The sequence below is a fragment of the Diabrotica virgifera genome, chromosome 6 (genome assembly GCF_917563875.1).
Source record: "Diabrotica virgifera virgifera chromosome 6, PGI_DIABVI_V3a".
In the NCBI taxonomy this organism is placed as follows: domain Eukaryota; kingdom Metazoa; phylum Arthropoda; class Insecta; order Coleoptera; family Chrysomelidae; genus Diabrotica; species Diabrotica virgifera.
In genome coordinates this window covers 141,675,314-141,689,040 of record NC_065448.1, presented here as the reverse complement: position 1 = coordinate 141,689,040, position 13,727 = coordinate 141,675,314, and the positions used below count along the sequence as shown (strand labels likewise).

At 31.8% G+C, this 13,727-nt stretch overlaps 1 protein-coding gene across 4 annotated transcripts in view; it reads right to left on the bottom strand.

The window, feature by feature from the left end:
- The window catches only part of LOC114342007 (chromatin-remodeling complex ATPase chain Iswi), a 260,788-nt gene that overhangs the window by 162,648 nt on the left and 84,413 nt on the right, over positions 1-13,727 (bottom strand). For all 4 annotated transcript variants that reach the window (XM_050653229.1, XM_050653231.1, XM_050653228.1 and 1 more), the window contains exon 9: positions 6,827-7,061. In XM_050653229.1, coding sequence (XP_050509186.1) covers positions 6,827-7,061 — 235 coding nt within the window. The remainder of the gene's footprint in view (positions 1-6,826; positions 7,062-13,727) is intronic.

Sequence of the window (13,727 nt, the reverse complement as noted above, 5' to 3'; positions counted from 1 at the left end):
TTTGTCAGTCAAGAAACTTATTTTATTTAGAATATCCCAAAGAATTTAGAAAAAATATTTTTCGGAGGAAAATATCAAAAAAATCGGATAAACACGCATATTTAATAATTAAAAAACAACGGTATAAATTAAGGTTAGATGCGATCACTCTTCAGAATCTTGAAGCTGAATGTTCAATCTTCAATTTAAGTATCTGGCAACCTCAAAAATACTAGTTTAAATATGAGTTTTTAAGCCTCGAAAATGCGTATTTTCGCATTTTTCAGATTTTAAATCGCCTATAACTCGAAAACTAGCAATTTTTAAGAAAAATTACAAGATAGAGATAGTGCAAACACTCCTGACCATGGAGCTGCGCGAAGGCGGAGTCAAAATGTCAAAATTCACGGAAAGACAGAAAGGTTCTAACAAAGCGTTTCACATGGAAGTGGGGACTAAACCAAATTTCGTCTTCTGCGCCGTGGTCACTATCTCTACCTTTTTTGTTTAGAATGACCCAAAAACCCTAAAAACATATGTTCTAGAGCAAAAAACGTGGTCTTTTTTATTTGTTTAAAAAAATTGTTTAAAACAATTTCCGCCCAAAAATTCCCCCCGCACCCATCATATTTGTATAAAGGGGACATTTCTGAATAGGAATCCACAAAGAAACCGAATTAGAAATTTTTTCCAGACGGAAGCGGTCTCACCACATGGACTAAAGCAATCATCGATTCTAACAATCATTTATACGCGAATAAATTAAATACATTAAATAAATACAGAGGTGCGCGCGCTAAGAACCGGCAAAATGACGCAAAAGATGGAAAACATCACAACATAATATGTTGTGAAATAAAAAGAAGTGATGTTCTGAAGCTATTTCCTTGTGGCATTTTTATAATGAAGTATTTTCAATAGGAAATAAGCCACAATTTTACCAAAAAATAAATTTATTAACGTTTCGACGCCCAAGTTGGGTGTCTCGTATTATTTTGTATTTTGACAACGACATCCGACCTGGGCGTCGAAACGTTAATAAATTCAGTTTTTTGGTAAAATTGTGGCTTATTTCCCATTGAAAATACTAGTCTAAGAGCTAGTGAACCCTCCGACTAACGGTCGTCCTGTAAGGCTAGAAATTTGTCTAGTGATAATTCATAGCACACCAAGGCTAAAAACCATGACCTGGCAGGCATCAGCGGTGCACGTGTATCTACCAGGTGAATCGAAAAGTGAAAATTTAGGGGGTAAAATAAACTTTCTCCTGTAAGGTTTAAATTTAAGTATGTGTTTGAGTAAGTCATTTAGAAAAAATATGTACAATGACAGGCGATTCTGAAGAGCATAAGACCTTGCCACGCGAGGGGAAAGATTAGGGGTTTTTCCTAAAATTATTCTTTTTGCATCGAACAATTTTTTTTAGGTTTTTTGAATCATTCCAAACAGAAAAGGTCTTTTCAATTTTTCTCTTAAGTTAATAGTTCTTGTTATATAAGCGATTGAAAATTTTGAAAATTGCGAAATCGGCCATTTTTAACCCTAAATCGGACATTTATCTAAAAATTTCAAAGTTGCCAAGGTAGGTAGATATTCTTTAAATATTGATTGATGAAATCCCAAATAGTTTTTTGCAATGCAATATCGGAAACCCCTTTGTTTTTTAATTGCTAATCAAGCGGGCGCGACACTGTAGTATAAGTGAGGACGTTTGAGTTGGCATAAATTCATTATCTCGAGAATGGGCAAATTTCAAGAGAAATCCTCAGACAGGTCGATTTTTATTTTTAACTTAGGACTTTTTGGCATATATATAATACTAGTGACGTCATCCATCTGAGCGTGATGACGTAATCGATGATTTTATTAAAGGAGAGTAGGGGTTGTGTGATAGCTAATTTGAAAGGTTATTTAATTCTCTATTCACTATTATAACCATTAACATAATTATTTATACAGGGTGTACAAACAATTTTTTTTTATTAAATTAACTTTGATTAAATTTGACAAATAGAAGAAAAATTTTTTTTGTACACCCTGTATAAATAATTATGTTAATGTTTATATTATTGAATAGAGAATTAAATAACCTTTCAAATGAGCTATCACACAACCCCTACTCTTATTTAAAAAAATCATCGATTACGTGATCACGCCCAGATGGATGACGTCACTAGTATTATATATATGCCAAAAAGTCCTAATTTAAAAATAAAAATCGACCTGTCTGAGGATTTCTCTTAAAATTTGCCCATTCTCGAGATAATGAATTTATGCAAACTCAAACGTCCTCACTTATACTACAGTGTCGCGCCCGCTTGATTAGCAATTAAAAGAACAAAGGGTTTTCGATATTTTATTGCAAAAAACTCTTCGGGATTTCATCAATCAATGTTCAAAGAATATCTACGTACCTTGGCAACATTGAAATTTTTAGATAAATGTCCGATTTAGGGTTAAAAATGACCGATTTCGCAATTTTCAATCGCTTATATAACAAAAACTATTCACTTCAAGAGAAAAATCACTAAAGACCTTTTCTGTTTGGAATGATTCAAAAAATCTAAAAAAAATTGTTCGATGCAAAAAGAATAATTTTAGGAAAAACCCCTAATCTTTCCCCTCGCCTGGCAAGGTCTTATGCTCTTCAGAATCGCCTGTCATTGTACACATTTCTTCTAAATGACTTACTCAAACACATACTTAAAGTTGTTCTGAAGCTACTTTCTTGTGGCATTTTTACAATTTTAACTATTTATAATAAGAAATAAGCCACAATATTATTAAAAAATGATTTTTATTAACGTTAAATTAAATAAATATTAAATTTAATATTTATATTTATATAAATCATCATCATCATCAGGGCTTTTCATTCCAGGTGGAATGTTTGCCGCTCTTACTTAGAGCTCTCAGATTCGCTTATTGCGGTGAATCACTCCGCATTCCACTTGTATGTTGTCAAAGTTTGTTGTATGACTTGGCTTTCGATACTATTTTCTTCCACTCATTTCGATATGTGCATAGTTCCCTCCAGTTTCTCACTTCCAGAATTTTGATATCTCTCATGACCTGGTCCTCCCATCTCTCTCTGGGTCTTCCTCTTGGTCTTTCAGTTGCCGGTTTCCATCTGGTGATCTTCTTAATCAGTCGGTCGTTTTTCCTTCTTTCTATGTGTCCCAGCCATCTCAGCCTCTGTGATTTAATAAATCTAACTATATCTTCTCCCTTCATTACGTCTCTTAGTTCATGGTTCATTCTTGTTCTCATTTCTCCGTTGTCCATTCTTATCGGGCCCATGATGCGTCTGAAGATTTTCCTTTCGAATATTCTCAATTTTTCTTCATCTTTTTCCGTGAGGCACATTGTCTCAGCTGCGTACGTAACTACTGGTCTGATTGCAACTCTGTATATTTTCAGTTTTGTATTTCTGGATAAGTTCTTGTCCTTCATAAGCCTATGATATCTCCAGTATGTTTTGTTGCCTGTTAGTATTCGTTCCGTTACTTCTTCACTTCTCTTGTTTTGGCCATTCACTATTACTCCCAAATATTTAAATTGTTGGACTCTTTCAAAAGTGTAGTTTTCTATTTTGATTTCTCTCATCCTGTTATCTTCTCTTCTACAGCAGAGTAGATATTTTGTTTTTCCTTCGTTAATTTCTAGACCTCTTTTCCGTGCTTCTTTTGCCAGGATTGTTACTGCTTCTTTTAATCTTTCCTTGTCTCTTCCCATAAGAACTAAATCATCTGCATATGCAACTATTTGTGTTGAGGAGTGGGCTATAGTTCCTTTAATTTTGCTGGCCTTGATGACTGTTCCTTCTAGTCCTATGTTGAATAATGTGGTTGACAGGGAGTCGCCTTGTCGCACTCCTGTTTCTATTGCAATTGATTTTGTGCTACCTTCTTCTGTTGTTACTTTGGCTCGAGCTCCATCCATGGTCATTTTTGTTAATCTGATTAATTTTGCTGGTATATCTTGATTTTTCATTTCAATAAATAATTTATTTCTTCCAATACAGTCAAAGGCTTGTCTGAAGTCTACGAAGAGGATGTGGAGTTCTATGTTGTGTTCGTGGCATTTTTCGATTGTTTGTGTAACTATGTGGATCGCATCTGTAGTGGATCTGCCTTCTCTGAATCCTTGCTGGTAGTCCCCAATTTTTTTCTCTGTGAATTGATTGAGTTTGAATTGAACGAATTACATGCGCGTGAACTTATCCTAAATTATTTTCTTTTTGAATTAAGTTAATAATTTGAAAAACTATAATTTTAAAGTACATACTTGTATTTTTTTAAGTTAATTATTTCAATATAAACATATAAAATGAAAATATATCAATATTTCTCAAAGAAATATTTATTTCACTAAATATTTATTAGGTTTTCTAAAGCTCATTTAAAAATTAAATTAACTTAATTAAAAATAAATGTACTCTATTAAGAGGCTACATCAGCGCGTCATCAATATTTTTTTTCGATAGTTCTCCGAACTTTCAACAGTGTGTCGGCAGTACTACAGTGTCAGTGACACTATACACTATACTATCAGAAACAAAGGCACAGTAATGTGATAATAATTATTATACTCATAGGCGAGCTAAATGTTGCCATGTCAGTCAAGTTCGATTTCTTGCTATAGATAATCGTTTTTTAGTAATTCCATTGTGACACAAAATCTAGACATGGGATAAAAAAGTTTATTTGAAGAAACTGTATTTTTTTGTTCTTCTTAAAGCGGCACAGACTCGTTTTTTATATTTAATTTAATTTTAGAGTAATTTCTACATACTAACATGTTTCTTAAATTGGGCTCTGTACCACAATTCTTTACTATATTGCGAATATGTGTGCCAGATATCTCGACAAAATATTCAAAATTAAAGTTGCAATCTTGGAAAGCGTTTTTCGCGCGCTGATGTTGCCTCCTAAGTTATGAAGGATCAAATGAGTATGAAGTACTAAAATGATAAAAGGTGCAATGAAAAATCGTTTATTGTATATCGAACTGGATCGTCATTGTTTACATTTAATTAATTAATCTAAATTATTCAAAGTTCATTTTCATCTTCGTCTGATGTAAAATTTGTGTCTGAATCAACTTCATTTATAATAGAATCAACTGTAAAATCATAATTTTGGGTCTCTTGGCAGCTACCATCTAAACTATTATCATCTTCATCATCAGAAACTATAATGTCTTCCTTTTTATGATTTGTACAATTACCAGTTTGACAACTTCCGCATGCAGCATGAAAACATTTCTCCTCTTTTTAATACATATTTTTGTCTACATTCTAATTTCATCACAGTCCAAAAGCATTTTGTGTCTATCATCTTTTCTTTCAAAACTTACACTTTGTAATGTTTCAGTTCCACGTTTGAAAATTACAATTTTTTCGTTATCACATTCTAAATGTTTTTCACAAATAAAACAAGAATTATTATTTGTTTCACTGTTCGCACCAATTTACACAATTATTTTATAACAGATTACTTTTATTGATAATAAGTTATAAATTCAAAAACTTTGACAGCCGAAAACGATAACAATACATTGCAGCGTGAATATTGCTCCAATTTTTTAGGTTATGTTCGTCTACTGTGTTTAGGAAGCGCGCCGTTTTCTCTTTTAAGCAACTTTTTCACCTGTGTTTACGCGCCCCATATATTTTTACCTTTGCAATAGGCGTGTTGTATATATATATGTAATATGTTATTCAAGCCTTTTTTAACATGTTCCCATATTTTCATTTAAAGAAAGGCTTTCAGAAAAGAATGGCATCGATTTTATTAAAACATGACATTTTTTTGTAGTTGTTTATAATAAGTGAGCCTTATTTAAAAAGTATTCTATGCATAAGAAAAATAGATACCGCTTTCGAAAGAGTACATTTTCAAGTACCTACAAGCACATTTTTAAAGTTTTTTATGAATTTTCAACAAAGATATTATTGATTGAAATCTTGAAAATTGACTTAAAATAAAAATCAAAAAAATATCCATTTTTTATCGCCATACAAATTTTTATCCTTTAAAGTAACGTTGTGCAATTTTAAATCTAAATGTTAATTAGCCATCTTAAAACGAAAATCTAAAAGGAACTTTAATTTAAATGATTATGTAAATTTTTGTGAAAAAAAATATTTATTGCTCTCAAAACTTTTATTAGTATATTTTTAAACACATTTTTCTAAATTAAATAATTTGTAATTCACAATGAAAATATATTCACGTTAAAATTGATATTTTTCTAAAGGTATTGTGTTTTTTTCGTACATTTTAATGTTTGATAAATGCCCCAAATTATCGATTTAAAAGTTGGTTAATTTTAAAATGTGACATTTTTGTTGCGCGCGCAATTCAAATAAGCGCCCCTGTTAAGTACTTTAAAATGGGCTATAGGTTAGAAACGAATCAAGATGCAAACAAAGTTTTTAGTTAAAATGTTAGGATAAAAGTACCTTGATGATTTTTAAATAAATTTTTTTGTTATTATTGCCTTATTTTCCGAAATACAGCACTTTTAATGAAAAACCAACCCTTATTTCCCTATTTTTGTAAAATGGAGGGGGTGTAGAATTGTAAACTTTTTTTTTTATAAAATAATAGACAATTTCAACTACCTGTCCCCAAATTTTCATCCTTCCTCTATTTTTTTTGAGGCCAGATTGTTCTTTGATCGGGCTATAAGCGTAACGTTCTATTCTTAACGTGAAATAAAGTATAGCCACATATAAGAACTTTTTCTCGTACTATCTCACAACTTAATATGTTTTCCATCTTTTGCGTTATTTTGCCGGTTCTTAGCGTACTCATCACTGTATAACAGATAAAGAACTGACCTTCATTTCGCCCTTTTCCAATATGCTGTCGATATCTTCATCTGTTATTTCGGAATCCTTAGAAGCAAATACGTGGTTGGCACCATACCGGATCATGTTCAACATTCTGTCTTTGTTTAGGGTCTGTGATTTGGAATCGGCTAAACGACCCTGTTGGATAACTAATTTATCTAAACGTAATTTTACTTCAGCTCTTTCGACGATTTTTTCCTCTACAGTGTTCTCGGTAATAAATCTGAAATGATAAAGAGATAATGATCAAATATGAATGTAAGAAGATAAGTAGAAGCTATATAAGAGTCCAGTAAATTACCGTTTTGGAGTGTAATTTTCGGGGACAACTCCGAATTGCATCTAAATTTGGATTTAGATTTTACTTACTCTTCACTTCACAAAGTTGGATTTGTGCTGTTGGTTGCTTTTGCCTGGGGGTGAAAAATATGAGTTTAAAATAAGTCCGGAAATGGATGAATTGACTAATTCTAAGCAACTTTTGTTCGATAGCGTTTTTCACTAAGTCAATATTTTTTGAGTTATTTAGAAATGAAATTGTCTATTTTTCAACAAAAAAAAAAAACACATTTTCAGATAGTTTTTCGCAAATAACTCAAAAAGTAAATATTTTTAGAAAAAAGTATTCGACACAAAAATTTAGTTTATAAAAAGACGAAAAAAAATGGTGTATTAATGAAGTCTATAAATCCAGTAAAAGGAAAGTTGTATCTGGAAAATACGTTCATATTCGTACAATTCCAAATCGAATATTTCAACGTGAAATAACCAAAAAATTATGCAATTTTTGGGGAAAAACTTCGAGTTACACTCAAAATACAATTGGCCCCTTTTTTGATAAAAAAATCGTGAAAATCTCCCCCTATTTAGCACCTTAAATAAAATTAATCGTTACAGCTTTATCATTTACTTTAAACGTATGTATATTGTTTATACGATCTGTAAGTTTGACCGGTTTAAATGCTTATTTTTTAAAAAATTTGATTTTATAGTAAAAAAATATTTCTAAAAACTTTGGAAAATGTTCTTTTTTAAAATAACTTAAAAATTATTAGTGATACGAAAAATCTCAAAGAGTAAAAAAATAAAGTAAGTTATCAATCGAAGCAGCACAGAAAACGACAATAAATATCGTCTCCATACCACCAGATTGACAACAGGTGGAATACTTTCTTTGGTTACACCTCCCGAGATTTTCAAAATTTATAAATCAAACAGGATGCCGAGGAAATTAAGATGAGAGAATTTTAAATAATTCATAACTCATCTGCTCAGCGTGGTAAAAGCTCCAACAAGAAAGATTCCTTAATACTCAAACAAAAGAGTAAAGGAATTAAAAATGTATAAACATTTTCAATTTCTTTGTAACACGAAAATGCAGCAGCTGCATAACACCACGGTACACAGAGAACCGGTATGTTCGCACGCATGGAAGGCGAACGCGTGACGTCATATGGGAACCTTAATTTTCATCCGGCAATGCTAAATGAAGCGGTAATATTGTTCGAATTTTAAAATTATGTACGTATTAATAACCTTTTAAATAAGAAATTGTATTTTATATTCTTTTTACTGTCATTTTCCAATATGCATTTAATTTAAACATGCATTTCCATTGAAAAATAAAGATTTTAAGTGTCTGTTGTCCAATATACATTTACCATAGTATCTTAAAAAAATAAAACAGAAATAATATAAACATTCACTTTACTTCTGGGTATGTAAAAATGTTTCACATAAAATTGTGTCTACTTACTGTTATTCTAAATTGTTGAAAAATATTTGACTAAAAATAAAAACTTAACCACAAATCAATTAAGAAATTTGAAGTTTTAGATGAAGTACTTAGAACCAATTACATACTTGATGACTTTCAAGTTTTATTCACAAAATAGAAAAGGGTTGATTTTAAGTTAAACCAGATTAGGAATCTAAAAATTTCAAGTGCGAACATTTTATTAGACTGTAATATACATACATATACAGAGTGGGCCAAAGAAAACGATCCTCCTCGATATTTGGCAGTATTTATTAGATTTTAAGGAAATGACGAAACAGGTCGATTTTTGATCTAAGCGGTACACATTTTTACGGTACATACATTTGTCATTTGCCAATCCCCTCCCTTCCAACTCCCCCACCCCTTAATTTTAAATAGGGAATAGAGGTAGTGTGCTAGCTCATTTAAAAGGTTACTCAATTATCTATTCAGTAATATAAACATTAACATAATTATTTATACAGGGTGTTCAAGAAAAAAATATTTTAGTTAAATTAATTGACACAAAAAGAAGAATGTATGTAATTTATTTAATTCAAAATACATTATACTGCTGTCACAAAACACAAATAATGTTTTTTGATAAATAAACATTGCTCTTCGCTTAATTTCAATATTCAAGCTGCCACCCATCTGCCTCTTGGTAGGTTGAATATTGAATTTAAGCGAAAAACAATATTTATTTGCCAAATAAACATTTTTCTCTGTTTTCTGTCAGTAGTAGAATTTATTTTCATTTAAATAAATTGCATACATTCTTCTTTTTGTGTCAATTAATTTAATTCACAATAGTTTTTCTTGGACACCCTGTATAAATAATTGTCATTGTTAATATTACTGAATAGAGAATTGAATAACCTTTCAAATGAGGTAGCACACGACCCGTATTCCCTATTTAAAAATAAGGGGTGGGGGAAATGGAAGAGAGGGGGTTGACAAATGACAGATGTATGTACCGTAAAAATGTGTCCCCCTTAGATCAAAAATCTACCTGTTTCTCCATTTCCTTAAAATCTAATAAATACTGCCAAATATCGAGGTGGACTGTTTCTTTTGGCCCACTCTGTATATGTATGTATACAATGTTCGCACTTTAAATTTTTAGATTTCTAACCTGGTTTAACTTTAAATCAATTATGTATATTAATACATATATTATGTATAATATTATGTATAATACATATTATGTATATTAATATTAATAAAAAAACAAATTTGCGGGAAAAGTTTTATCATTTTTAAAATTAGAAAAATTAGATATGTTTTTGTCAAGTGCTCTCTGGCAGTGTTTAAACTTATTTTTCTGTTAATATCCCTCAATCTAATATGTTCGTGTTCTGAACATGCATAAAATCACCACAAATGGCATTATAGTCTCGGTTTTAATAAATTACTAAAAACTAATAGTTATATTATAATAGTTTTAAAAATACACAGTTATGCTAATAAACTACAATTTGTAACTAATATAGAATTACTTCAATCGTTAACAGCTTAATATTTTAAAACCGCCTCAATCTATTCACTTTTAACGCCACCACATTAATAATGCATCCAAACAATAAGCAAATATCTGTTAGGTTCCCACGTGACGTGCTGCGCGGCCGAACCAAATTTAGCGACGACAATCGGCATACCGGTTCTCTGTGTATCGTGGCATAACACTATGGTCAAATCTGAGAGTGCAGGAAGAGTCTATACCGGTTTCGGGGGTTGTTTCCCCCTCATCAGTAGTCCGATATCCTCCTCTCTCAGATTCTTCTACGTACCACACTTTGGGCCTTTCCGAATTGTAAAGAAAGAAATGTCACGGATGAACTAGGGCCATCTACCGAAAAACAAAGTAAGTTATCAATCGAAGTAGCACAGAAAACGACGATAAATATCGTCTCCATACCACCAGATTGACAACAGGTGGAATACTTTGTTTGGTTACACCTCCTGAGATTTTCAAAATTTATAAATCATACAGGATGCCGAGGAAATTAAGATAAGAGAATTTTAAATAATTCCCTCGGCATCCTGTATAATTTATAATTTTTGAAAATCTCAGGAGGTGTAACCAAAGAAAGTATTCCACCTGTTGTCAATCTGGTGGTATGGAGACGATATTTATTGTCGTTTTCTGTGCTACTTCGATTGATAACTTACTTTGTTTTTCGGTAGATGGCCCTAGTTCATCCGTGACATTTCTTTCTTTGCAATTCGGAAAGGCCCAAAGTGTGGTACGTGGAAGAATCTGAGAGAGGAGGATATGGAACTACTGATGAGGGGCAAACAACCCCCGAAACCGGTATAGACTCTTCCTGCACTCTCAGATTTGACCATAGTGTTATGCAGCTGCTGCATTTTCGTGTTGCAAAGAAATTGAAAATGTTTATACATTAGTAAAAAAATAGGTTATGCTTCTGTAAATATGATAGGTTATATTTTGTTTTTCTGTAACACAAAAATTGGTTACGATATGGCTGTTCAAAGTTTGCATACATTCGTGATTAGTGACTCGTTCAAGCACTTTCAACTATAACCCTTTAAAAAATAAGCACTCTAAACCGGCCATCCTTACAGATTATATAAAAAAATACATAAGTAAAATTGTTGTTAAAGTGGTAATGATTTTTTTTACCAAAAAAGGGACCAACTTTATTTTGAGCGTAACTCACTTAGTTTTGTTGCTAAAAACTTTTATAAAAAAATTAAAATAAATTTTTTTTTAATACGTATTTTTTTTAAATATTTTATCTACTCTATGTCATATTATGTATAAGTTTTTAGTTTGTGAAAACTGTCATTATAGATAGCAGTGCGTGAAGGGTTTAAAGTGTGCGTTGAAGTAACAATGTATTTTAAATGGGATTTACTTTTTCGCACTGTTTTTTTTGGCACACTTTCATATAATCAAATATCCTTAACTTTCGCGTTGTCATGGAGATGACATAATGAGCAATAAATTACAACAAAAATTTTGACAGTCTTGTGGTTTGAAAGAAGTTAGAATTTTTAAATGTCAAAGTTCTAAAAATTGTAGAATAGAAATGAATTCCAGTGACGAAGAGTTACAGTTTTTTTTTTATTTGTTTTTCGTAGATAAAATATTGTAAGAAACTGTGCGTGAAGTACTCTTTGCGAACTTACGCGATGTATAGCACTCGCTCCGTTGTCGCTCATGCTCTAAACATCGCGTGCTTTCGCAAAAAGCATACTTCACGAACTGTTTCATAAATAACTATTTTAAATACTTTTTTAGTTTTTGAGTTATTTGAGAAAAACCATGTGGTTTTTTTGTCGAAAAATAAACATTTTCAATCGCAAATAACTTAAAAAGTATTGACTTACTTAAAAAACTCTTATACAGGGAAAGTTGCTAAGAATTAGTCAATTTATCCATTTCAGGACTTACTTCAAACGAGGGTTGTTTCACCTCCAAAAAGGGTTGACTGTCACCCCCCAAGTAAAAGCATTCAACGGCATAAGTTCAAGTTTGAAGTGGAGAGTAAGTAGTACATACTAAATCAAAAATTTTCATGCAATTCAGAGTTGACCCTGAAAATTACACGGTATCGCCGTATTTTCCGTTCATTTACGGGGCTAATAATAACGAAATTTTCTAAATTTTTGCAAGATAGAAGCAGAATAAAGATTCTTTTTTCATTCTGCTTCCATCTTGCAAAAATGTAGAACCTTACCAGGCACTCAAATTTATCTGTTTGTCCTTTGTTAAGTGTGTAGTTATATGTTAATTTAAGTTGTCACCAAACTATTTATTTCATATTAAATGACATTCGACGATAATACCTTCTTTTTATTGACGAAATGCCCCTGAAGATGCTCTAGATAGCGAAAATATACTTGGGCAAGATTAAATAAATTCAGTGCTCGATATCTGCCTTTGACTTTGTAAAATTTACATGTTTATGAATATTTATATATCTACACTCGGGTTCAAAAAAATCGATCCATTGAAAATTTGGTCATTTTTGATGTCTCGAATTTCTTAAACCTGTTATCCGATTTAAATGATTTTTTTACCATGTTATAGCGTTATTCATTAACAATATCGCTGTAATATTGTTGCTAGACAGGTAAACTGTCATTGTATACCGGGTGTAGCAATCAAACTGTGTTTTTTTCTCAAAGTTCGCATCATCCTGTGGACTATTCTAGACTTAATAAAATAGTGGAATTAAAAACCGACTATAGCCTCAGGTTTTTTTAACATTCTGTTTTTAGAATCATTCGCTTAAGTTGGATAATAAAAAAGTTAGGTAGTTTAACAACTGGCCATGTTCGTCATCAGTACAGAGTGCTTCGAAATAAGTGCGGCAAACTTTAAGGGGTAATTTTACACATGAAAATAATGACAGTTTGCTTTATAATCATATGTCCGCAAACGCGTCGTTTCCGAGATACGGATGTTCAATTTTTTTTACCAACTGACGATTTATTTATTGCTTTAAAACCAGTTGAGATATGCAAATGAAATTTGGTAGGTTTTAAGAGGTAGTTATTGCGCGTTTTTTGACATACAGTTAAGAATTTAATAATTACCATTAGCGCGCAAACGGGTCTTATGACCGATCATATTACCCGTATGCACCCCAATGGTGAATATAAAATTCTTAATTGTATGCCAAAAAATGTGCAATAACTACGTCTTAAAACCCACCTAATTTGATTTGCATATCTTAACTGGTTTTAAAGCAATAAATAAATTGTCAGTTTGTGTAAATGATGTTTTAATTGTTGAGATGAATTAATGAACTGTTGCACTTTGATTTTAGGAATATATTGAAACACAAAAATAAAATATAAACCATATGTACTACACTCAAAGTCTTTAGATGATCTGTTAACTGCGTTCCTTCTTTCTTCATTGGGATGGCAGAGGGGCAAAGGGAACATAAATTGAAAGGCCCACACATCAGGGGCGGCGTTGCACAATGGCTCGAACATCCTCCCCATCTTGATGTTGTTCTTTCCAGGATGTACACTGACTATTCGGCCTAGCTACTAATGGGTTGGATTGATGTTGTCGTCCGTTATAAGGACCAAGGCTTCATCTGTGAGACTCTTGATTTTTCTTCCAGCGTCCCTTGACTTGTAGCCGGG